Below are 26,996 nucleotides of genomic sequence, written 5' to 3'. Positions count from 1 at the left end.
CTCTATCCAATAAGATGCAAATCCTGTAGTGAGAAGAATAAGGTCCTGCACTTAAGCAAGAAAAACCAAATGCATAGGTATAGAATAGGTGATACTTGGCTCATCAGTAGTAACTGTGACAGGGATCTAGGTATCCTAGTGGACCACCATTTAAGTATGGGCCAGCAGTGTGCTGCAATAGCCAAAAAAGCCAGTGCAGTCCTAAACTGCATCAACAGAGGGATAGCATCAAGACAACCACAAGTAGTAGCATCACTTTACATTGCCCTGGTAAGACCACACTTGGAATACTGCATCCAGTTCTAGTCGTCATGATACAAAAAATATGTTGAGATCCATAAAATGTGCACAGAAGAGCAAAAAAATTAATGATAAGGGGCCTGGGAGCTACGGTAAATCATGACAAATGGTTGACCTAAGTATGTCTAGCCTATCGAAAAGAAGGATCAGGGGAGACCCAATAACTCTCTTCTAGTTGTTGAGGGGCTGTTGCAAAGAAGAGGGGATTGATTTATTATCTAGGGCACCAGAAGTGAGGACAAAAGGTAACAAGTGGAAGCTTGTCAAAGAGAGATCCAACCTAGAAGTAAGGAGACATTTTCTGACAGAGCAATTAATCCAGGAAATAGCTTTCCTCCTGGAGTTGTGGGTACTCCATCATTGGAGGTTTTCAAAAAACAGACGGACAACCATTTGGTATAAGACTCCTGCCTTGAGCAGCGTCTTGGACTAGAAGATCTTCAAGGTCCCTTCCAGCCATATGCTTCTATGATTTCTATGAACATGTGCACAAGAATCCAAGGTTGTCAAGACATTTCCAGTGGAGAGGCAATTACTGGCAGATGTTCTTATTCAGTTATGGGCATTGCATGTTTGCTTCTTGAGGAGCCAAGTAGTTTGTCTTTGTATGATTCTCCAAAGTTGCCAATGTATCCTGTACCGTGCACCCTCTTCACTTGACTGCTGCTCCTGATCTGCTGAGTCAACTTCCATTGGTGCATTGACAACCAGTTCCTAAGAGTGGCAACTCCTCTGAGATTCAGAGGCTGAGGAGCCTGATCGAGCGAGGTGCCAGTCTTAGAATCCTTATGGGTGAGAGGAATTTGTAATTTATTAATACAAATTATAATAATGGTGGTTGTTATGGAGTCCATAAAAGTCAACTTTGTTATAGGTTATATTTATAATATAACCTAAGGTTGTAAAGAGCAGTTAAGATCTATAGTATATCTTTGTCTTTATGTGAATTTGTTGTCATATTCTGGAAGATCTTACTATTTGATATTATCACAATCAACACCCATATTCTCATTCCCTCCCTCCCTCCCAATAGTAAAGATACAATTACAGTTTTCATTCTGACATTACTACAGTAGTAATGAGCATAAAAATGAAATTATTTTACGTTTTTTAATCTGAGAATTTACATCCACTGCAGCACATTAACATTTGTCAGTAATCTCTTTGACTTGGGTGCTTAGAAATCTCATGCAGTCACATATCAGCTTTTAACATCATATATCATCTCCTGAAACATGAGAAGACAGAGGAAGCAACTATAAAAGTGTTGCTGTTTCTAGAAAGACCAACATCTAAAGATTGTAAATGTATAATCTGTAGTTATAGCTGGGTTCACCTTTTGCACGATGGACTTTAATATTTGGAGAGCATGAATCTTAACTAGAACCACATGCCAGCAGAAGCACATTTTAAAATAACCACAATATGTATGATTCAGTATGGATTTTTAAAACAGTAATTCAGCTACCCTCAGTTGTTTTTCCAATTCCCACTATCCCTTTTAAGGATTTGTTGTAAAGTCCAACCAACAGATCATGCAACCCAGCTCATGCAATCAAAACAGATCATGCAACCCAGCTCTCTTCCCTCCTCCTTTCCTTTCTGTCTTCATTTTGCAGTATTGTATTTCCACTATTTCCTGGTCTCACAGAAAGAGGCAGTGCTGAGTTAGAAAGACAAAAATAGACCTTTACAGAGAAATATAGGGATCGTAAGAGAGAGAGAGAGAGAGAGAGAGAGAGTGTATGCGCGTATCCGAGTCTTTATATGTGTGTGTGTGTGTGTGTGTGTGTGTGTGTGTGTGTCTGCGTGTACGCGCATGCTGGTGAGAGGAAGACAGCATTAGGCTGATTTCCAGGAGGAGCCTTCTCTCTTTTCACTGTGTGTTAGGCATTTTGTACAGATTTTCGTTCTGTTAAAAAACACTTACCTCTTCCGGAAGTTTTTTATATCTCTTTGGGGGAGGAAAAAGAAACCAACTGTGATCAGAAAACGGCCAGAAACCATTTTATTTGAACAACTGGTGGGAAGAAAAAGGAGAGATACCATCACAGGGATATAAATATCTTCTGATAAAAAATATATTTGTTTGAATAGAATTATATATCGGTAGTGCAGTCTGACTTTCCACCCTGAGGGAGAGCGATGGGGTGTTTGGGCAACAGCAAAACAGAAGATCAGCGTATTGATGAGAAAGCGCAGCGAGAAGCCAACAAAAAAATAGAGAAGCAGTTGCAGAAAGAGCGACTAGCTTATAAAGCCACACACCGTTTGCTTCTGCTGGGTAAGAAGAATGGTTTTTGCAGGCGGTGGGCGGGTGGGGGGGGGGAGAAGAGGGTGCAATAGTGCAGTTAGTTTTACCGGGGAGACAGATATAGAAAAACTGCTATTTATGTATAAGAGAAGGTGAGATGGAAATAATGCAGTCCTGTTTTATTAACCAGAGTGGGTGTAAAATGGAGAGATTGACTAAAGTATATGTAACAATATTTTGGGAGGAGAGAGAGATGCTTTCAACCTGTGTTTTCCCATTTTCTCCTCTCCCCAATGTTATTTACATCATGCATTTTTCTCATCTTTTTCAGGGGCTGGTGAATCAGGAAAAAGCACTATTGTCAAGCAGATGAGGATCTTGCATGTAAATGGATTTAATTCAGAGTAAGAATTATTAATATGTATTGGAAGGGAAATTTTAAAAAAATCCAAATAGGCCATTTGGAACTCATTAGCCCAAAGAGAAGAACTGGTATTTGTACACATTTTGTCGGTGTTTCCATTAGATGATAAGCATGGACTTTACAATGACGCATATATATTCCAAGAATCATGAATTTGTATTCCTCCTCTCCCCCCACACACACTCAAAATCTGGTCTTTCTACCGTATTTTACATTGTTGTTACTGCAGTGCTTAATAGGCCCTTGTGTAACAACAACATGGTGACTACTTACAACAAATACTAATTATTGACTATATGCATAATTAAAGATATATCATTTGTTCATCTGAAATAACTATTACAGAAAAAATGTAAATGTTTATCTTAAAATAAACATGGTTTATTGTCAGTAATATTTATCTCAGAATTTTTTAGAATTTAATAATAATTTAGATATGATTTAACTTCTAGAACTGAAGTCATAGAACAAGATGAAGTATTTGTGTCTTACAAAAATTCTTTCATATTTGATTATTTGACTTGCAAACATATCATGTGCCATTAATCATTTATTTTAGCTAACTCATATGCCAAATTGTCTGCCAGGATATGAGTATAGTGATTAGGGAAAATAGTTTTTTGCATGGCAAATTATTACTTGGTGAACATTTCAGAAATAACTGGAGTAACCAATTGATTTTTGCTATTATACACAGAGAAAAGAAACAAAAAATTCTGGATATTCGGAAAAATGTAAAAGATGCAATTGTGGTAAGAATATTTATTTTTATTTTTATATACATATTTAGCAATTGGATAAAACAAATTGCCAGTTAAGGCTAAATGAACTTCTATCAGTATTTAATATGTCCTGTTATTTTTTTCCTAGACTATAGTTTCAGCAATGAGCACTTTAATACCTCCAGTTCCATTAGCTAATCAAGAAAACCAATTTCGAGCGGATTACATCAAAAGCATAGCTCCACTTTCTGACTTTGACTACACCCAGGTAACATTTATTTTTCTTTCTCCTTCTCAGTTCTCAAAAAGAATAGGGGTGCCTTATTTTCCATTTGTGAGGCTTGGACTTTGTGATAAAATTATAATTAAATTATTTGGCATTGCAATAAGGAAAAAGAAGCTATTCTGATATAATGCTGCATTTTACTTTCCCAAAATATTTAAAATGAGTATAATGTAAATAACAGGTATACAAAACTGTATCAGTTTTCAGTTTTGTGGTTTGTAAAATTTGAGACTGGTTTTAACTTAGTGTACAGTGTAGGTGAAAATTGGTAATGCTTTTTTATCAGAAAGATTATACTGCTTGTAGAAACTCCATTTCATCCTTATGAAAACTTTGATCCAATATTTTGATTTAGTTTGTTCTAGCCATTCATATAAACCATTGTACAGCTTGTAATAATTTATTTAGACCAGAGGTTACTTGCATATATTATTCTGATATACACAAATGTTAAGGTTAAAAATTTTCATCTCACTCCTTTCTTTTAGTCACCTCCATCTATCGGTCTCCATGGGGAAGTCTGCTATATAATTATAGATAATGCATAAGGCAAGAGGAATTGATGATAAAAAGAATACCATATGGAATTCAGAGTATACCAGATTTTACCCTTAGAAATCAGAGGGAGATCATAGACTCTTAGTAGGAATATGTCTTCAAATATTTTTTAGAGTATAGGAAAAGGCATTATACAGAAGGTGAAACAGGGCATAAGAATGAAGATTTGCTGGTTCCTATGCCCTGTTCCCACTTCTGTTGTGTACTGTAATACCATGTACATGATTGTTTCCTTTTTATTTTGCATAATGAAAGGGAATAGAAAGGAACAGCTACTTCCTATTTCTTCATTGATGTCCTGCAGCCAATAAAATTATTGAATGATTGACAGAAATTTAAGATTGTTTGATTGTGCTCACAGCTGACAAATAGCAGTAAAATGTTCTTTTCTTTGTTGCGCTCATTATGTTCCAAATATAATCTGGAAAAAAAATACATCCAGGATTACTACTAGTATTGATCAAAATTAATTATGAGGATTCATTTATAATAATGGATAATTTTATGTGTTTCCTTTCTTCTAATATAAATAACTATGTCATTATGTTGTCACTAACTATGAAACCTGAATTTTTTAAGTCTATTTCTTCTGTTTTTTGGGGGGGATATTATTGGGTTTATTACTAGTTTTATTAAGAATCACAATATGTTTGTATGATTTCTGTGAGACAAATTTGGTAAAGGACTATTCTGGTTTAGGTTTGTGATGTGGCAGAGCTAGTCTGTTTTTAAATAAATATAGTTTAGAGTTTAAATAAATATAGTTTTATGTATTTGCATTAAATGCAACTATTCAGAAAACACTCATATAGCTTGATTGTTACTTTAAATAATTTATTAAGAATAATAAACTTTTGTTTTAAGATAGCTAATATTTAACTACATAACTTTTAAAGCTTCAGTGTTGTACCAACTTGGGAAAAGCTATCACTGAATTCAGTGTGATTTTTTTTTTAGTACTAGTAATATAGAATTGTCTTTCGTGGTATGCACAGCTCCCTTACAAATGTAAATCTGTTAGTTGTATCTATTTGATTGAACAATGTTTTTCTCCTGTCCTTTTATTTATTAAAGTTGGTAAATGATATGTGGACTTCACCATGTCATTCTTGTAAAAAGGCAGATTGGGAATGTCCCTGTCAAATATATTGAGCATTCAAATACTGCTACATCAGAAAACGATAGATTTGGTTTAGATCTAATAATAGGAAAGTTGCTATAAAGTGAACTTGTTGGTTTTCTAACTTGGAAAAATCAACTATACAGATTTAGTGGACCTCTTTTGGATTGAAGAAACATGGAAGTCCTTCTCAAAGTGTAATATGGCAAAGCATTTCTAAAAATACTCAAGCATAATAATATAGTAGCCTGCTATTAAAAGCAGAGGCATCCACAGGTGGTGGCTCAAAAAAATCAAGATATGACTACATCATTAAAGCCCCACCTTTTTTTCTTGTGTGTTATACTCATTGCATACATATGAAAAGAGAGAGAGCTTTGATTGCACAGTTATATCTGCCATCTTGACTTTTTTGACCCATACTGAGGGTGCCCTGAGCCCCCTTGACTCAACTAACAATCTTAGATTCTTAGCCAATATACATTACATATAAACATGGGCTAATATGTTTGGGAAGGAATTCCAGAATATCTTAACTGCTTCTAATGCAGAATAACTTTTGTTTGATGCTAACCTAGAATGTAGACAGTTGCAATTTAAATGGGATAAATACATCCATTCTGTTGAACAACATCCTCAGCTTAGGTTTGAAGCAGTGGTATCATTGATACAATGAACTTCCATTTTGAATCCTTCATTTTAGATTTGTAGATCTAAAAGATTGTTTCAGATTAGTAGTGGAGGTGTGGAGGTAGTAAATTACATTAATAAACTGGTTCTCCTTAGGGACCAAACATCTTTCATGATGGAGTCCCTTCATTTTATTCTTACAACAGGTTTATAAGGTAGACTACCTCAAAGCCAATCTGGCTACACCAAAGTCAAATGCACGTTGAAACCTGTCCCATTACTGAACCTTAATCATGATTCAACATTAGTATTGTGCATAGGTACAACCTTTTTGTATTTTAAGTGAAATGTGTTTGTATAGGCACAAATATATATACACTATGAGGAATCAGATTTGAATTTCTATACCAGGAAGGAATATATATATTTCCTTTGGTTATATAATTGTGCTGTCTGAATGCATGTCCAATGGGAGAAGAGAAAAATCTGTATCTTTGTTTACGGAACCTCTGAATGCAATTAGATTTTTCCCCTACTAACTTTTTATATAAGTCTGCCATTACATAAATACAGATAATATTTCAATCATAATTGAAATTATATCTCATTTAAATCAGTTAAATTTAATTTAGAGTAAAATATGGTAAGCATCAGGCTGTAGGAATAATTATTTGAAAATGAAGCTCTCCTAAATCATCAAAATGTATTGGATATAGATTCAGATTGTGTTACTAAGAAAACATTCATATTAACATAGAGAATTTCTATTCTAATATAAACAGTAGTTTATAATAGTAAACTGCAGTAATTCTGACATCAGCAATGGAGTTAGCATTTCTTTATTGCTGCTGTGCGTTCACTTTATCAGATTATTATTCTGTACTTTGATGCTCATTGCTTCTTATTTTGAAATTGTTAGTGAAGATGTCTGAATGTATTGAAAGGATGTTCTAATATGTTTTGATACAGTAATTATAATTTCAAATTTCATTATGTATGCATGTGTACGTGTGTGTTTTCTGTGGTATAAATCTTTAATTTTGCAAGTAAGTAGTTTTTATGCTATACACAGATCAGAGTCACATTGCTTAACTTGGGTGCCTTATCAATTTTATCAATAATTCAGTGTGTTATGATATACAAAAATTAACAAAGAAAATTGTATGAGCTATAGATTACAATACATGAGTCATGGTAGACTTGGATGGAGGCTGCCATTATTGAAGTCTTAGATTTTTTTTTTTTGGAAGCTTTCGATATTGTTGGCAGCATACCTTCTGGCCTGCTTGCAGAAATCAGGAATTGAAGACATAGTATTGTAGTGGTTCCACTTCTACCTAAGTGGGTAGGTCCAGGTGGTGGTATGGTTTAGGAAGGTTAAACCAAAGGTACTTTATTATAGGATGCCTATTTTATTCAGTATCTACATGAGAGCACTGAGTCATCTGTTGGTTACAGGTGAGGTATGATAATTATACAATATGCAACACCTCATTTGCATATCTCCATGCTTAGCCTATTGGGAGATATGATGGAAGTCATGACCCAATGTTTGAAGGCTATCAAGCTCTGAATGGAGAAAAACAGACTCCAAACTAGCAAAGTGTTATTGATTCCAAGGCTGACTGATTCCAATATTAATCAACCTTGGATCTTCATAAGATTGTGCTTCCTCAGAAAGAGCAGGCTCACAAACTGAGAGTCTACCTGGACTCGGCTCCCACTCAGAGAGTTTGTAGAGGCTGTGACTAGGAAGACCTTTAGACAGGTTTTGCTGGTGTGGCTGTTTTAGTCTTACAATAGGAACAGATTGATTTGAGATAGTCATTCATACCCTTGTCATTTAGATATTAAATTACTGTAACTTATTCTATGTAGGCTGTCCTTGAAGACCACTTGGAAACTAGTCTAGAACAGGGGTGTCAAACTCACGGCGGCACAATGTTGTCACGTGATGTATCGGGACTTTTCTCCCCTACGCTAAACTGGGTGTGGGCAGCAAGTGACATATCCGGCCCATGGGCTGTGGGTTTGACAGCCCTGGTCTAGAACATGGCAGCATGTACACCTCATCTGCAAGACCTACAGTGATTACCAGTAACTTTCCAAGTGCAATTCAGGGTTCAGGTCACTCAGGGCTGGTTATCTTAGAGATTACCTTTCTCCAAGTGTTTCTGTCTACCATAAAACACCATACAACATACTGAAAAACTAGGATAGCATGTTAAGGGTCCAAACCTATCAGGAGATATGGCATAAGGAGTGTGTGTGATTATGAGCATTCCTTTCTAGCTATTCCCCTGATTTGGAATAGCTTCTCCTCTTGGATGAGTATGGCTCCCACCCTCATGGCTTCCAGAAGTAGATGAAAACGTGGCTTTTCTGGAATGGTTAATTAAAATTAATACTTACATGTTAAGCATATATATTTAAAATAATGGTAATCATTTTAATGTAGCAATCATTTGAAAATAATTAGAAAGGGTTTACAGTTTCAGTTAATTATATTGATTTGTACGGTGTTTTATATGTAAGTTCTGTTAAGTCAACTAGAGTCCAATTGGTTATACTCTGATCTCAAACACAGATTGGAGAAGAGTGCCTCAGCCATAATTAAGCACCTAATTAAAACTATGAATATAGTGCTTGATTTCAAATATAAAAAATCACTATAGGAAATTCAAATTACAAGTCTTCTAGTGTCTACATTACAGAAAGGAAATAGAGGAAGTATATATAAGCCCAACGTTTCAACAATATAATGTTGAACATTGGGTAGTATATCTGCTAATAGACCTGCAACTCTCCTGTGTGAATATTCCATCAAGCAAATTCAATTGGGATAAGTTTGTATTACATCATATTGAGTCACACTTTTAGTAGTATTAAATTTCTATCCCTATGACTCTACATAGCTTTGATTTGCAGATTTACCCACCACATTTTTCATTTCTTTCATCTTCCTTTTCCCCTCCAAATTTTTCTATTCTTACATTCTAAAATCTCTGTTTCTGCAAAGAGAGCTGAAGCTGTCAACATGTGGAGCACATCTATAATCTTTTGATTTTTGGATAGCCTGAAAGCAGTAAAAGTGCACTGGTTTGTTGCCTAGCAGCAACTATGCATATCCATACTCAGGTGCTTCTGAAAGTGGGAGAGGAGTGGGAAGAAGAGGAGGAAAAAGAACTGCAAGATCAGGAGGGGCTTCCTCTGTTTCTTGTTTCATAATACCAGTCTCTTTCCTAAGTGTGCTGCCTTGAATATTTACTTTTGAAAAGTGGGAAAAGTAGAAACATGAACCTTTCTCTGAGGAATCTCTTAGCAATGACATTTATGGATCAGGTTTACTTTCTTAATCTCCGCTCTCCATCTCTGGAGTCTAATTCGTCCAGGAGGATGACAGTGCCCCAATCTATTATTTGAAACTAGCTAGGGATAATGTTAATTTTTTTTTCCAGATGGTAACATTTGGCTCATAAAAATGGATTCTGGGTCAGTTCCTGGTGGGGCCTAGATCTGATTCCTATTCATAAGGTTACCATATCTAGACTTCAGAAATTCAGACAACCAGTAGATGATACCTTACAGAAAAATCAAAGTTTTGCTGCCATATAGTAGTGGAAATTTTTGTAGCCTTAATTTGATAGTCCTTTCTAAAAAATTAATGACTTGTTGTGTTATGCATATAGAGGTACCTTTCAACTTCTTATGTCTGTAAACCACATTTCCAATTTCTTTGGGCTGAGTTGTTGCCTCAAGAACAAAGAACACTGCTCAAAAAGCACTGAGAGTCACCTAAAAATTATGCCCATCCTCAATGGTTGTTTCCCTAAAAATTTCCTTTTTTATAGCAATAGTAAGTAGATCAAAGTTAATGAATATGTTAGTGCAGGCAAAGAGTATTTAAAGATAATTCTTCTGAAGAGAGTCAAATGCTCTGGAAGATTGAATCCAGTACACCTGTATTATCTGGTTTACCTCCTTCGAAAGCATTCTTCAGCTTCAGATAACAAATTAAATCATTTGCTCTCTAGAGCAATTAACTCATCCCACCATTTTCTAAGTCTTACAGGCTGTCACAAAGAAAGCATTCATATCTGGCTCTTGGAGATAGAGAGCAGGGCAATGAAAAAATGAAGAACAAAGCTGGGGTGTGTGTGTGTGTGTATGTGTAAATCTAATGCCAACTATGGTAATATAAAATAAGAAAAAGAAATTGAACAAAGCTAAAAATGCAAGAAAGAAAAAAGGAAAGAAAAAAGACACAAATAGCTCTCAATCTCCTTTACGGTAGTACAATTATAAATTCTTAGTCTATGGTTACAACGTAATTGTCTTCTGTATAATCATCAAAACCATATTTTTTAAAAGTTCTTTTTTGTTTGCTTGCTTGTTTGTCTTACACAAAAAATACATGTGGTTTCCAGTCAGTAACAAATGTAAATTATCTTTGATCAAAGAAGTTCATTTAGCCATCTCAGCAATTTCCATCATATTCACCAACCATTCCTCCATTGTGGGTAGCGCCAAATTTTCCCATCTTTGTGCATATAGTAATCACAATAACAAGAGCCAGTTTGCTCTAGTGATTAAGACACCAGGCTAGAAACAGGCTGTGAGCCCTAGTCCTGTGTTAGGCATAGAAACCAATTGGTTGACTGTGGGTCAGTCACTCTCTTTCGGCCCAACTCACACCACAAAGTTGTGGTTGTGGGAAAATAGGAGGAGCAAGTAGTACTAGGTATGTTTGCCACTTTGAATTATTATAAAAAAATAAAAGTGGGATAAAATTATAATTAATAAATTGTATATTCATTTTTAAAAGCCTCTGAATCTGTAAATGTTTGTGCATCCAGAATTTTCTACTTTTTTACACTTTCATCAAACTTGTTATACACATTAGCAACAAAAATGTGAAGCTTCTTTATACTGTATATTCTAGGCAATTTATCTGTGACATATACCAGTGATGGCTAACCTTTTCAGCACCAAGTTCCCAAAGCACGCACATGCGCATCTCCAAAATGCAATACGCATGCGTCCCCTGCACATGCACCCCACCCCCGCCTATGCAGGCACATCCCCTGCATGTGCCCTGCTACTGCACATGCGCGGCAGAGACCCGAAGACCATCTGGCCGGCGGGAGGCACGGCACATAAGCAGTGGAGCTGAGGTGCGGTGATGGCTCAGGTGCCCACAGAGTTCTGTGTGCCACCTCTGGCACACGTGCCATAGGTTCGCCATCACAGACATATACCAATAGTACATTATTTTATACAAGTTCTCTTTTATAAGAAATGGATGGTCTAGTGCAGGGGTCCCCAACCACCGGGCCGCGGACCGGTACCGGGCCGTGGAGCACTCTCTACCGGGCCGCAAAGAATTTTTTTTTAAAAAAATGGCGGCTTTCTTCACCTTCGGTGAATGCTGCTGGGATCGGGGATCAAGGACACAAATGAAAGAAGGGGAGGGAGGAAGCAACTGAAGCCTGTCCTTCTCTCTGGGTCAGCTCTCTCAGTCACTCTCTCGCTCCTCCACCAGCCCAGGAAGAAACTGCTTCAAAGAAGCGGGGGGGCTTTTCCTGTCGCCGCAGCGCCTCCGGCGCCCGTTTCTCCCCACCCCACCCGCCCGCCCGCGCGCATGTGCGCGCTGGGTTCAACCCAGTGCTCCGTTCTGCCTGCCTGCCTGCCTGCCTTCGTTAATGGTTGAATCGGAACAGCTTCGGCTGAGTAAAAGAGGCGAATAGTTATTATTCTCAGCGAAGCTGCTCCCCAACAACCAGAAACTAAGGCAGGCAGGCAGGCAGGCAGAACGGGACACTGTGGATTGAAGCGCGCGCGGGCGGGCGGGGTGGGGGTGAAACGGGCGCTTCGGAATAGCTGCGGCGACAGGAAAAGCTCCCCCGCTTCTTTGAAGCAGTTTCTTCCTGGGCTGGCTTCTCTTCTCCTCCTCCCCCGGTCCTTGCAAAAATTTTCTGCTTGAAACCGGTCCCTGGTACAAAAAAGGTTGGGGACCACTGGTCTAGTGGACAATAGATTTTTTAAAAATGGACAATAATTATTTCAAATATGAAGTTAATTTTATAAGCAGGAAGAAAGATACTGAAGATTTAAGAGGTGACAGAGTTATGGCACAGTGAAACATTGGTGGCCCTAAAAGCAGTTGAGGGAAGAGAAGAAAAGGAAGGTGATGGGGAGCAGAAGTGACATATATATTGTACAGATTTTGTTTTATCAAAAGCCAGGAATAGCCATATGTTCCCAGTTTCTGTTCTGTGGTTTTAAAGATTTTTATGTATATGGAATGCTTAATGTCTAAAAGTGCTGTATAAAGTTAGTTTAGAATACTGGTTCCTGACTTCCAAACTCAAAGGACAATATATGGGGTCTACATCAAGAGGGGAATAGTGTCTAAATCATAGGAAGTACAAGTAGTGTTCAACATGCAACCACAATTGAGCCTAAAAATTTCTATTGCGAAGTGAGACTGTTGTTAAGCAAACCCTGCCCCATTTTATGACTTTTCTTGCCACAGTTGTTAAGTGAATCTGGCTTCCCCATTGATTTCACTTGTCAAAAGGTTGCAAAAGGTGATTGCATGACCCCAGTACACTGCAACCATCATAATTATGAGTCAGTTGCCAAGCGTCTGAATTTTGATTACATGACAATGAGAATGCTGCAACGGTCATAAGTGTGGAAAAAAGTTGTAAGTCACTTTTTTCAGTGCCGTTGAAACTTCTAACGGTCACTAAATTAACTGTTGTAAATCAAGGGCTACCTGTAATTGTTCCATTTTATTTTGCACAGGTTAGACCTATGCTCCAGTATGGTATTCAGTTGTGGGTACCATTCAGATAAATTAGAACAAGAGGAGTGTGCCAAGGGTGATCTGGGTAGAAGTTAATTTCTAGGGAGTCATAAGCAAAGAAAATTAGAAATGTCTGCCTTCCACAAGAGAAAATGCAAGATAGCTGAACTATATTACCCAAAAGAAAATCAGAAACGGGTCTTTTCCATACTGATGTGCTGAACATGAAGCAGTGAATAGGAAGCCTGGTCGCAGCTGACTGACAGAGGGAAAAATAACAGTAAGAGCAGTTCAGTGGTTAAAAAAAATATTCAGAGTAGTTATAGGTGTGTTAATTGCTTATATTCAGGCAGAATAGCTATATCTCAGGACTGCTTTAATTTGGATTCATGCACTTAGCAGTTGATTGAACTCGATGGTATCCCTGATCTCTTCTACTTTATATCATATCTCATCACTTCTCCATTGGCCAGGAAGGCAAATATTGCTATATCCAATCGGTGTTTGAGATGTACTGTATGTTGACAGTTTCTCTGCAGCTTCTTGGAAGACTAGGTAGGCAATAAAGATCTAGTTGGCTGGACTTAGTGTTCCAAAAACATGATTGTGTGTAATGAATGTAATCTGTATGATTATGAATCTATTTGGGTTAAATTTAACTATTGAACATTTAGTTGACTGAGTCAATTAATCCCTTTTTTGGGTGTTTCCATAACCCTTTCCCTAATGAAACATACTCCAGAAATAAACTTAACCTGGAATTTCTTTGGCTGGTTATTTTAACTTTTGGTCCATTGTTAGAGCTGTTAGAAAAATAATCACAACTGATGCACAATATTGAAAAACATACAACTTTCAAATTCTTTTTTTAAAGGATAAACATTCACTGTAAAGTAAACAATTCAAAACTAGCAATATTTTGCTGATTCAGTATTGACCATGAACAATATAAAGAAAAAAATCAGGAGGAATATATCAAAATAAAACTATGACATATACTCCCTCTAGTTTTTAATGTTTTTTTAATGTCGGATTTTTATATGAAAACTTCTTCGTTCAGCTAGAAGATAACTGCATAGCAAAATGCTAGCTTTTGTTGCTAACTGTGGCATAGTGGAGGAAAAATAGTTAGAAATCAGTAAGACTTTTTTATTGCTCAAATTTTTTTTACAAAAGCGCAGTATGTTACTGGATACACAATTAATATTGCTTTGTTAAAATTTCTGTAATGTAAAATTATCTTCCCAATGTTGCTATGAACCACCTTTTCCTTTTTTGCAGTAAGTACTTTTCTGTGATTTTGTGTGTTGCTGGGTAAAGCCTGTTTCTCCATTGGTAGTTGTTGCAAAGCAACTGTTCATGTCAACAACTTGTTCTGGATTTCTTCCTCATGTGCCCTCGGTTCTCTACCATGGTAACATTGTTAGGGCTCTTCCACTTGAATCCTAGTGTAGCAGCTGGGGAGCACTATTGTTTAATAAATGGTGTTCACTAGAGAAACAGTGACGATATCAGCTGCTAATACATTTACATGGGAATTTTCAAGTACACAGTGCTCTTTTATTTTAAGGCTAAACAGGTCTCATTATTCCCCAGGCAGAAGATTGCCTGTCATCAACATGTAGAGTTTCCAGAAGGGTAAGAAGGGTAAGATAGAAGTGAAATATATATCACAGGTTGTTGTTTTTTTCTACTTAAGCTCAAACTGGATTTATTTATTTATACCATTTATAGCATATTATAACTATTCTAAGCAGCTTCCAATCTTTTTAGAACATAAACATAAGAACATAAAAACCATATAGAATAGAATTCTTTATTGGCCAAGTGTGGTTGGACAAACAAGGAATTTGTATACTCTCAGTATACATAAAAGAAAAGATACATTCATCAAGAATCATAAGGTACAATACTTAATGATAGTCATAGGGTACAATAAGCAATCAAATCATACTAGGAAACAGTCAATATAAATTGTAAGGATACAAGCGACAAAGTTACAGTCATACAGTCACAAGTGGGAGGGGATGGGTGATAAGGATGAGAAGATGAACAGTAATAGTAGTGCAGACTTTGTAATAGTTGAACAGTGTTGAGGGAATTATTTGTTTATTAAACTATATTAAAACTATAAAACTAAGTGCATCAAAAACATCAAAGGGACAATCATCTACAGAGATTCTCAATCATCCAGGACATGGTTGGCCCAAAGGTTCTTTTAAAAAGGCAACTAGACTTCCTTGGTTTTTTTCTTTGAAAATGTTTTGTTTCTCATCCAAGAAGCTTCTTCAATTCAAAAAGCACATTTGGGACAAAGGGATGATCAGGAACTGAAAGCAAGAAATCTTGATACAATTAAACCTTGATTTGATTCAAATGTTGTATGATACTGGCTAATTCAAAAGTTTTGGAGGTCATAAAAAAGGTTTCTAGGTTGTCTTTGAAACCCTAACAGTTGGAATATATAAAACCATTTCTATACAAGTAGACTTCAACTTATGACCATTCGTTTAACAACCAAACAAAGTTAACAACCGTGCTGAAGAAAGTGACTTGTGACCTGTCTTCAAACTTATGACTATCACAGTGCCCTCCAGTCACTTGATACAAATCAGATGCTTGGCAACCGGCATGTATTTATGATGGTTTCAACATCTTGGTTTCGCGTGATCACCAGAGGCTTCTGACAAAGTCAACAGGGGAAGCTAATTTTGCTTAACAGTTGTGTGATTCGCCTGACAGCTATAGTGATTCCTTTAATGACCTTGGCAAAAGAGGTCATAAAGTTGGGTGTGATTCACTTAATGACCACATCCCTTAGTGAAGTTCAAGTCCCAAATGTGGTTGTAAGTTGAGGACTACCTGTATTTGCCAGTAATCTTCCTAGCAAAGGTTCTCTTTAAAATCCAACAAGTTTCCAAAGAGATTAATTAAAGGGCATCCTACAGCAAGATAGCGCTTTAGACTTCTGTGAATTATAACTGTCAACAATTCCAATCAGCCAGAAAACGGCTTAGTAGGGGTCAGCAAACGGATCCAGCCTGCTGCCTGTTTTTGTATAGCCCACAAGCTAGAAATGGAAGGGCATGCAAGCAAAAGGCAGAACACTAGGCCTCATCTGAGTTCCTGAATGAAGAGTGGGACCAGGATGTCCTGGATGGTAGCCTATCAGCAGACTTCATCTTGGCAGCCCAATATAGTCCAATGGCTGCCATGTCCCTTGGCAATGCTTGCAAGCTCTCCCCATGGAAGTAAAGGAACAGTAGGATCTGGCCCATTATAGAAATAGTTTGCTTATGAAACCACAGGCAATTCTCACCTGGTAGTCATTGAGAATTGAACGTGGAAAACGGGATTTTCTTGATCATGCTTGCCTTGCTGTGGATTTATTTCTATAAGAGAGTCACTCTTCTTCTTGGTGTATGAATGTGCCTTAGTGACCTGGTTGACCAAAGCTATCCAAATAAAAGTAACAATTGAGGAGCTCCAAACTTCAAATTTAGTGCCATGCTAGTAGTTTAAGATGGATTACAGACAGTGAAGCCACTCTCTGTGGAAGGAACAGGATTTCCAGATGATGTGCACAGATATCTTGAATTGATGCAAATAAAAACAAGTAATATATAAAAGATCACACAGTAACAAACTGTACATGTAGTCCTTGACAACTGAGCCCAAAATTTATGTTGCCAAGTAAGGCAGTTGTTAAGTGAATTGCTCCCCACTTTATGACCTTTTTTGCCACATTTATTAAGTGAATCACTACAGTTGTTAAGTGAATCATGCCAAAACTGGCTTTCCCCATTAGCTTTACTTGTTGGAAGTTGGCTGGGGAGATTGTAAATGGTACTCACGTGATATCACAAATAGACCCCAGTTGCGAAGCACCCAAATTTTGGTCAAGTCACCATGGGGATGCTGCAACGGTCGTAAATGTGAAAACTAGCCATTGTTTTCAGTATCATTGTAACTTCGTCACTAAACAAATGGTTGTAAGTCGACTTCTTGTATTGCTTAGTGAGAGATAGGTCATATAGTTTGTGAGATTTAATATATTAATGAAACAAAAAATATTTTGAGACTTTTACTTCACAATGACTCAGTCCATTTGATTGGTTTGAGCATCTTCACATAGTCTATATTAAAAGAACGGCAGAAACAAGGATATTTCAAGATTTAGTTGAATTTGAAAAATCTTACAACATTCAGAAGGTTTTCTGGAGCTTATTTGTGATTAGAGATGAAACAAGACTCAGAAACTGTACAAGTTAGATTGTATGATTAAATGGTTGCAGAATTTATATCCTGTAGTGCAGTGATCCCCAACCTTTTTTACGCCGCGGCCCGGTATCCCCAACCTTTTTTATGGCGCGGCCCGGTACCGACATCAGCTGGGCGCCGCCATCTTGTTTTGATGAAAAAGTGCTTCCGGTGAGCTTTCTACCCGGAAAAGCTCACCAGAAGCACTTTTTCATCAAAACAAGATGGCGGCACCCAGCAAGCCAGCGGCCCGGTAGGACTTGTTCCACGGACTGGTACCGGTCCGCGGACCGGTGGTTGGGGACCCCTGCTGTAGTGGATTTGCAACTATGAGAATTTCAATGGAAGAAAAATATTAAATTCACACTGTATGTTTTACTAAGAAAAAATGACATAAAATGTTCTGTCATTAGTATATTATCCCAATCCTAATCACTAAAATGGATAAGTCATTTTCTAAAAATGACTAGAAGTGTAAGGATAAGGTCAGATCACTTTTTTCAAGTATGGTGGCTATGCTGTGAAGCTTAACAAATTTGGAAAGTGATTCATCTCAGAATGAAACAAATCTTGAAAGTAGAATTTACTTTTCAACCTTTAATATTCCTGCTAAATTTTACTGAACAGTATATTCCCACAGTACCACCGAATTAGCTCTGTGTATCATAAATGCTGTGATGATATTTTCTGCCTCCTAATTGCAAATGAAGTTTGATCTCTTCAATGGAAGAATGACTATTGTTGGAATGTGATTCTATGACCAGAATAGTTTCATATTTTAATATAAATCTGATTTAATTTAATTGAAATAGGAAATGATTTCTAAATTACAATTTAATACAGATTCATTTTATAATTAACATTTTGACATTTATATTGGGTCTAGTTTACAATAATTATGAATTTTCAGATTTTTAGAATGATGTAATCAGTTATTTACAATTAATGATATATAGAAAAATTATAGTTTCTATAATACGTGTAAACCCCTTGATTTCTAACTTTGTTCTTTTTCTTTGTTTATATTTTTCCCTTAAAATTGTCAATAAAAATATGTTTGAAACAAATATTTTCTAAGGATATGCATAATAGATAGTATTTGGTTCATAACTTTGTTTTATCCAAAACCAGCCGACTACCATAAGTAATCAACTTATAATCATAATTGGGACCAGAACTGCTGTTATTAAGCAAGGTGAATGTTGAGTCACCTGATTTTATGACCTTGTTTCTTTGCTATAGTGGTTAAGCAAATTATTGAAGTTGTTAAGTGAAGCATGAAGCCATTAAATGAATCTGGCTTTTCCCATCAACTTTGTCAGAAGCCAGCTGGTAAGGGTGGAAATAGCAATCACATGACCCTGGGACACTGCAACCATCATAAACATACACTGGTTGCTAAGTGCTTAAATCTTGATCATGTGACCAGTGGGATATTGCAACAACTGTAAATGTGAGGACAACTGTATTTCTTTTCTATTTGAATCATTGGATAATTTCAATAGAGTATACAAAATTTACAAAAATAATAATAATGGGAATCTAATATTTTTGTGAAAATTGAAAACAAGTATCACTTGTGTCATCATGGCACACCCTAGACCCTTTGTTATAGTGTAGTGTCACAGTGCACAAGAAGGGTGGAGTTTGTACTGTGATGGTACAATGCTCATTTTTTCATATGGCATAGTCCTCCAATGTCTCCAATATAACAGAAAAAAAAACCTCCACAAAAATCCCTTCTTATAATTAGAACTAGTTTGATAAATTGGGGGGGGGGAATGTACATTTCCACTGCTTCCTCGTTCATTTTTGTTTACAAAAGATTTATCATACACTTGTAGCTAAATTTAGTTTTTGCTATTTATATTTTTATAAAGTAATGAATGGATTTTTGTTCCTTATTAAAAAAGAAGGGATACAATATTATCAATCTTACACGAAACTGAAATGGGATTTTATGAATAGTAATTCCCACAAACAGAAACCTTTGTCCAATGTGATATCATCAGCTCCCAGTCAAGGAGTGATCAGGTGATGGCAAAACTTTCCATCCATGAGGTTATTGGATGCAGTTATTGCAACTTTGATGAAAGAAATGTAAAAAGGACAACTCTATTGACTTAGGATATAAAATTGACTCCGTATAATTTACCTGTTTTCAATATTTAGAGTATTGTTACCCACTGATGGAATAATATGAACATGTTATCGATAATATGCACAGAGAAGAACAAATGTCAGAGTTATAATTGTAAGCCCCCTTCCTTATTTAGTTAAAAACTGTCTGTCGTCAAGAATTATAATAAACTTTGTGAATTTGCATGCATGCAGTTTCGGTTTGCACATTTGTTTTTATGGTTTAGAAAAGGTCAGTGTCACATATCTGCATTAGGTTGCAAGATCCTGAAAAATAATAAGCTTCATTTTAACATTTCATTAGATGTGACAATAATTTTCCCCATAGAATAGTTTGTTTTTCAAAACAAGCTCTTCAGGGAAGGAAGTTTAAAGCAGTTGGTAATTGTTCCTGTGGATACTAATGAACTTTGCCCAACACATAATATATTGTACTACTACTTGTTTAGAAACTTTTATTGTACCAGGCTTTCATGAAGCTTGAACAGAATCTGTGGCAGACTGACCATCGCTACTGTGGTGCTAGCAAACATGAATTGAATTTGATAAGCTACTTAATATGAGCCTTAAATTATTAACCTAAGTTTGGGCAAAGTGGGAGAATGGAATACAATTTATATATGACTTTAAGGGCCTTGAAACATGTTATGATAAAATAGATTATATAAATATGAATGTTATCTGGAACCTAAATCGTAAAATTTCTATATATTCATAACTAGTTGATACCAGTAAACTCAGTAATTTGAGTTATGAACTAAGTAACCATCAATAAACCAACAAGTTTAAGTGTGAAAAAACTGTCAGCACATTCACTACAAAAGTCTGAAGATGGGGAGCTTTCAGGTCTAAGGCCAAACATGCAGAAAACTCCACTCAGTTCATGATTGAATGGAGGATTCCATGGCTACAACCCAAGATAAGAGGTTCACCCATCCCTTTCAGGCATCTGTATGACTGCTGCCAGCAGCACCTATATGACATGCTCAAAGGGGGATGCTTTAAAGAATCACAAGTTAAACATGAATGTGATGCCACTGTTAAAAAGGCATTTGTTATCTTAGGACATTAACAAAAGAGTTAATAGAATGCAGCTCATGGGAAGTAATTGTTCCACTCTATTCTGCTGTGATTAGACCCCGCCTGAAATAGTATGTCCAGTTCTAATCACCATAACTGGAAAGGGAGAGTGACACATTAGAGTGAGTTCAAAGGAGGACTACCAGAATGATGGAGGACTAAAAATCAAGCCTTGTAAGGAAAGCTTGAAGGATATGGATAAATGGTAGCAGTCTCCAAACATCTGAAGAACTTGTCAGCTGGAGAAGCACAAGATCTGAACCAGTGGGCTAAAAGTACAAGATGATTCAGGTTAGATGTGGGGAAGAACTTCCTCATTGTTAGAGATATCAGGCAGTGGAACATGAAGTGCTGAGTTTGTCCTTTGCTGAAGATCTTTAAGCAAAGTCTGGACGGCCATCTGTCAGAATGATCCAGTGTATCTTGCGCTGAATAAGGGATTGGACTAGAATGATATGTAAAGCCCTTTGCAACTCTCTGACATTATTATTCTGTTAAGTTCCCAACTTTTTTATTGAATTTACTCATTTCCATAATACCATACTTGAGTTGCAATGGTTGTATATTCCAGAGTACTATGTGAGAACTTTGAATTTAATCCTCTAAAATAATAGATTTTAACCCAGACGTCTTCAGTTATGCTAGCAATGACTGTCTTGTGCAACATTTAATCTTTGGACTCTGCTGTTCTCTCTGAATTTATAGCTTTGTAATTAAATGTGTAAGAGAAGTGAAAAAAATACTCTCTGGAAAATGTCTCACATTTTAGGGGAAAGTAGTAGGAATGATTGAAGCTACTTGTTCTATTGCCTTAGATTCTTATTAGGTGGACAAACAGTGCTAAAAAAGTGAATAAGATTTAGTCCATCTATTAAAACATTAACAGACTAACTAAAGCAGATAAAACAAAGAATAATTTTCCTGGATTATAGGAAGCATAGCAACTGGTTGTCAGTATATCACCAATTCAGAGTTATGTCCCCCACAGGCCTGGAAACTACATAAAAGTACCTCTGATTTAGAGATTCATCTAAACTGAGATTTTTCTAATACTGAAACTACAATTAGCATATTTTCAGTCAACAACTCCTGTAATAAAATAAAATCTTCCATATTCTGAGATTACTACCCTGTTTCTCCACATCGCCCCCCCCAATAGGAAAGCATGTTTTATAAGCTGGTGTCCTCCCCAAATTAAGGCCTATTTAAAACATGCTGAATGGGGGATGGGGTGGGGGGGCTGTGGGGGGTAGGGGGGTGCTTCTTTGCGACAAGAGGGGGGGGTGCCTCGCCAACGCATTCAGCCGTGCCGCCCTGGGGGGAGGGGGGGGGGGGGTTATAGAATTTGTTGGGAAGTGGCCTGCCTTTTGGGGGTCGAAAAAATAAGCCGGCCTTTTATGAGAAACATTGGTATCTTCTTGAAAAGCATTTTATGATAGGAAAAGGAGTTACAATTTGAAATTCAACCAGATAAACGTTATGAACGACATTGGTATAAGAATGGTATAAAAAACAAGCATTATAACATCAGATAATATAATTTCTTAACTTAGGCTGAATTTTGCACAATATTTTAGACAGCAATATCCGGGAAAGATTTGAAAACATGTAAACCACTACACCCAAAATGTTATTAAAATTTGCCTTACTGTATCTTGAACTTTGTAATGAGTAGTATGAAAACAAGTAGAATGTAATTGTAAATGATTAGTTAAATAACTGTCCTGGCATCAGCCTCAGTCAAGTATGCACAAGTTTGTAGCTGGTTTGTGATATAAATGTTATGTCTAAAAACAAGGAGGCACATGTTCAGATTTTATTCAGTAAGACGATAGACTAATTAGGCCTACATCCTGATAAACTATCTTTGTGGTAATTTTTTGTTAAGCGTTGGGATTTTTCAATGTGCGGTTTTTAATAAACTAACTGATTGGGTTATCTGGGATTCTCTTTAGCTAATGGACTCCAATTAAGTGGATGGGATGTTCTCTAGTAGGACTCCTGCCATTTATAGGTATAATTCATGTCCTTCCTTGCTCTAATATGGGGTCCAGGTATGTGTGATAACATGGATTGGGACGAAGCCATTGTCTCATTGTTTTTCAAAAGGCAACTGAACTTTCTTCGTTTTTTTTTTTCTCCTTGAAAATGTTTAACTTTTTATCCAAGAAGCTTCTTTGCTTCTTTCATCGTTTCTCTTTAAGATGGAGTGACGCTGTCAGCTTTGAAAGATATTGTGGTATGTCGCCTCCTTAAAGGCTTCTCTTAAGTGTTTAATAATGATTGCGCAGTCTCTACGCTGTGTCTTACAGTCTCTGCTCAATCCATCAAGGAAGACATAGACTAAGTCCATTTTGTAAAACAATGTCATCTAATAGGATCCAGTAGACTACTAAGATCCCTGATCTGGGGAACAGTACTCCTTTGAAATCCGAAAGGTTTCAACCCTATCTGCCTTCTGGAAAGCAGTGAAGCCCTGGCTTTTTCCCAGGTGTTAAGGTTGCTAGTGGAACCTTATGTGTGTATTAGTGTTATGAGTTGGTTCTTAAGGCCTCCTGAAGTTATCTTTTAATTGCATTTTTTGGCCTTGTTTCATATTTATTTTATAATATAATTAGTGTGAGTACTGTTAACCACCCAAAGCAACTTGTTTAAGATGCATAGCTATATCATTTTATAAATAAATAAGATCTTCCCTAGTGGGGATTCAGCTGAAGAACACTCTAAAGTCAGGTTTCAGGTTTGTGCATGGATGGAGGCAGCTGGCTGGTCTTATGAATTACTTTTGCAGGACCTTGTGAAAGGTAGAACACAAGTCTTGGTCCTGTTCAATCCTATCCAATAGGTCCATTGCAGATTCCTCCTGTTGAGGGGCTGTTGGAATTTGGATTAGATGAAGCAAGCTGAAAATAAACACCAAGAAGATGGAGTTACTATTGGTTCACTGTGGTTTTCTTTCAGTCTCCAGTTTTGCTCTTAAGTGAATGGCATAGCCCCTGAAGGAGCAGACCAGGTAACTACTCCCTAACTATTGCTAGAAGGCAACTGGATGTCCAGGAAGGCCTTCATCCAGTTTTGACTGGTGCCATATTTGCAAGCATTCTTGGAACTATAAGCTACAACGACTCACAGTTATTACCCCATGATTTAACTTCTGCAGTGTGCTGTACATGAGACTGGCTTTGAAAACCACTCAGAAATTACATTGGTAGTGGTCTTTATATTGATTGGTTACTATGATCAAATTACATCTGTTGTGTAGGCCCTACATTGATGGATTTGGGGTAACATTTAAAGTGCTAGTTTTTACTAAAAAGCACCTAGGCATATTTAGGACTGCTGCTCCAATAAAGTTGACCTCTCTTGAGATCTTTCAAGAGAAACTGATGCTTGTGGTATAAAAATTTTGGGAAGGTGGAGGAGCATAGGAGATTGAAGCCAGGAAATTCTGTTTTTCCATAATGGCACTTGTATTCTGGAATAGCCTCCCTTCACAAGCTAAGCTGATATCCTTGATGATGGCTTCCTGAGAAATATTGAAAATTGAACTCTTCCATCAAGGAATGATTATGTATCATCTGAAATTAGATTTTATTAGTGTATTGGCATTGTGTATTATCTATATACTACTGTTATGTCTGTAATCTTTAACTAAGCAAAACAGTGGCAACAGTTTTTGAACCAACGTACTCAAGTGAGTCTCCTGTGGAACTGACATTTGGCAAATCATTATGACCCAAAAATTATCATAAAGCATTTATGCTAGCATACAAAATGTCATAAACATTTCCTATAATCAACTTCTGATGTTTGACTGCTATACAGCTCATAGGCTACTTTAAAGGCAGTATCTTCCTAAATGTTTAAGAACTTTTCATTAGAAGCTCTGCCATGGTTGAAGGCATTGAAGAATCTGATCAGGAACTATCTCCTCAACAATGGCCCAAGAAGTCATGGGCCATCAAGTTTATTATAGTTCTTTCTTTAATTCTGAAATTGTATATAGCACAGTATAGTGAAATGTAGGGTGGTGTAGTGTTTTGTATTATTTATATTGTAAATTAATACCTGTCTTTGCTTCCATTTTTCATTCAATAGACTGTCATAGCTCTTTACAGTTTTCCAGAATGCTGAGGGTAGATTGCTGATCTCCTTGATACATCATTCATTGTGAACAAAGCTAATCCTATCTATCTCAACTTGGACTGTAAAGTTAGAGCAGGGTATGGTGATGTATCTTTGGTAACCAGTTGTTTTGTTATTTGGACTTGTGAATCTTGAAAATAATTATAGGATGTCTGGAAAGTGAGGAGTACTAGCTGTTTGTTTGATATTTCCCCCTCCTGGCTTATCCAATATTGACTGGTCTTTCTCCTTGTGAAAGGGTTGCTTTTTATTTCTGCTTAAGTCCATTGTTAAAGAAACCTGCTTCCAACTCAAAAAGGTTGGGAAATTACCAGTGTGTCAAAATATATAACTTCTGGATACGATAATCAAGAAAGCAGCAATTTTATATTTTTTTCCTGAATCTGAATTGTGTAAGAAAAGCACCAGCTTTTTACTTCTTTGTGGTGCCCTCCAATTTCCAGTGAGAATTTTCAGTGCCTTGAAATTCTGGGAGTAGAGTTCAACTTATACAGAGGACACCAAGTTAATGTAGACATATTCCAACAGAGTTTTCAGTCAGGAAATGGGGCTGCTGGAATTGAATAGAGGATCCATGCTGCAGTTTACATACTTCTGTCAGATATCAGGATGCAGGTACATGTAATGAAATATCTAACCATCTGTGGAATAGCAAAAGAGGAAAAATAATTGTTACCAAAGAGAGGTGTTTGATTATGTGACCATAGAAGTGCTGGGACAACAGTTGTAAGTCATTTGTTTCAGTCCTGTTGTAATTTGAATGATCTTAAATGAATGATTGTAAATCAAGAACTGCTTGTATATGACATGAGACAATTAAACGCATATTTCTGCTCATTTAAATGCCTACTTACTATTTATGTGTAGATGTTTCCAGATTCAAAATAAGGAAACAGATGCTGTGGTTTAGACATCCTTTCTTAAGTCACTATTAACACTTCCTGTGGCAGAAATAAATAATAATGAACTAGCAAATGTTTCTTGTAATCAGCTAAGGGCTTTTCTATTCTTGGACATTTTTTGTCACTCGCCTTGAATAACTTTTTACTTCAGAAATATTTTTGGGTGAATTGGCATGCCCTGCATGTTTGAAATGTCCTAATGGATTTTTAATAATATTCATAACTGGCGACCCTGAAAACCATTCCAAAATATCTTGTTGGTCTTGGTTGATTTCAGAGATTGTTTCAGATTGCCTTACTCAACTATTCAACTTCTTTTCATCTTCAATTTTGTCACTGTCTGCAGGATATTATTTTCTAGAATAGGTTAATTAATTAAAGCTATTATTCCTTCTACTCAGATCATATTTCATATGTCACTGGCTGTTACACACCAATCATCATAGAGCAATCCTCATATTTAACAATTGGGAAATGTTCTTTTCTTCAAATGTTGCACTCTTTTTTATCCAAAAGTAACTTGTGTGCTTGCCCAGTTTTTGTTTCATCAGCTCAAAGCTTCAAAAACACAGCTTATTGTGGTTTTCTTTTGCATACATTAGATGATGGATTTTGTGATAAGATCAGATAAAAGACTTCTTTCTGACTAGTTCCCCATACAGGTTTTTGTTGTATAAGCAATATTATACTGTGAATATGTGGAAAAATGTCAGTTAAACTTTTCAGCTAGTTGTTTGCAATGATCCATGGTTCTTTTTTGCCATTCTGAGAAGTTTTCAGGCAATTCTAGGAGAGATGTTTTTATTTTGGACTTGTGTCCCTCTCCTCTCTCTCTCTCCCACACACACACACACACTTTTTTCCCCCAGATATTGCCTTGACTTCAGCAGTCGCACATAACTTTCTCAGTTGAAATTGCAGTCTGGAAGCATTTTGAGATTTGTTTATAGCCTTTTCACGATTTGTTAGAGTGAGTTGTTTTCATTTTTATATGCTCAAATGGCTTCTTAAGGAGTCCTTGTTTGTTAAAAGTAAACAAAACAACACTCAAAGCCAGAGAACTCAAGGGGTCAGAGTATATGATCACCTGTGAAATTATCTTCTAGCTAAGGGTAGTGAATCACCTTTTTGAGTATTATTAATATTTTTAAAAGTGGCTAACTATCACTGGGATAGTATTGTCTTATTTTGAATCTGTACATAATTGCATACAAATATTAAATATAACTTCAAATTTGCAGAATGATGGTATGTTGTTGGTGTTTAGAGTTCTGCATGCAAATGCCTTTTGAATGTTTAGGGATGAAAAGAAAAAATACGTATTGAAATGAAATATAAAAAATCTGGCTTGGATATAAAGCCAG

The 26,996-nt window shown here is 36.5% G+C and overlaps 1 protein-coding gene across 2 annotated transcripts in view; it reads left to right on the top strand.

The window, feature by feature from the left end:
- Positions 1-26,996, top strand: part of GNAL (G protein subunit alpha L) — a 105,304-nt gene that overhangs the window by 49,488 nt on the left and 28,820 nt on the right. The window contains exons 1-4 of one of the 2 annotated variants that reach the window (XM_026671936.2): positions 2,108-2,584; positions 2,886-2,958; positions 3,676-3,730; positions 3,849-3,968. In XM_026671936.2, the coding sequence (XP_026527721.1) occupies positions 2,446-2,584; positions 2,886-2,958; positions 3,676-3,730; positions 3,849-3,968 (387 nt within the window). In that variant the 5' untranslated portion in view covers positions 2,108-2,445. Of the gene's footprint in view, positions 1-2,107; positions 2,585-2,885; positions 2,959-3,675; positions 3,731-3,848; positions 3,969-26,996 lie in introns of those variants that run through there. The other variant, XM_087961499.1, reaches the window with a different exon arrangement.

This window comes from Notechis scutatus, chromosome 3 (genome assembly GCF_049901735.1).
Source record: "Notechis scutatus isolate UNSWTSFEM ecotype Mainland chromosome 3, rNotScu1.2, whole genome shotgun sequence".
In the NCBI taxonomy this organism is placed as follows: Eukaryota; Metazoa; Chordata; class Lepidosauria; order Squamata; family Elapidae; genus Notechis; species Notechis scutatus.
Note: the sequence above shows the minus strand (reverse complement) of the source record. Positions and strands in the feature narration are given on the sequence as shown.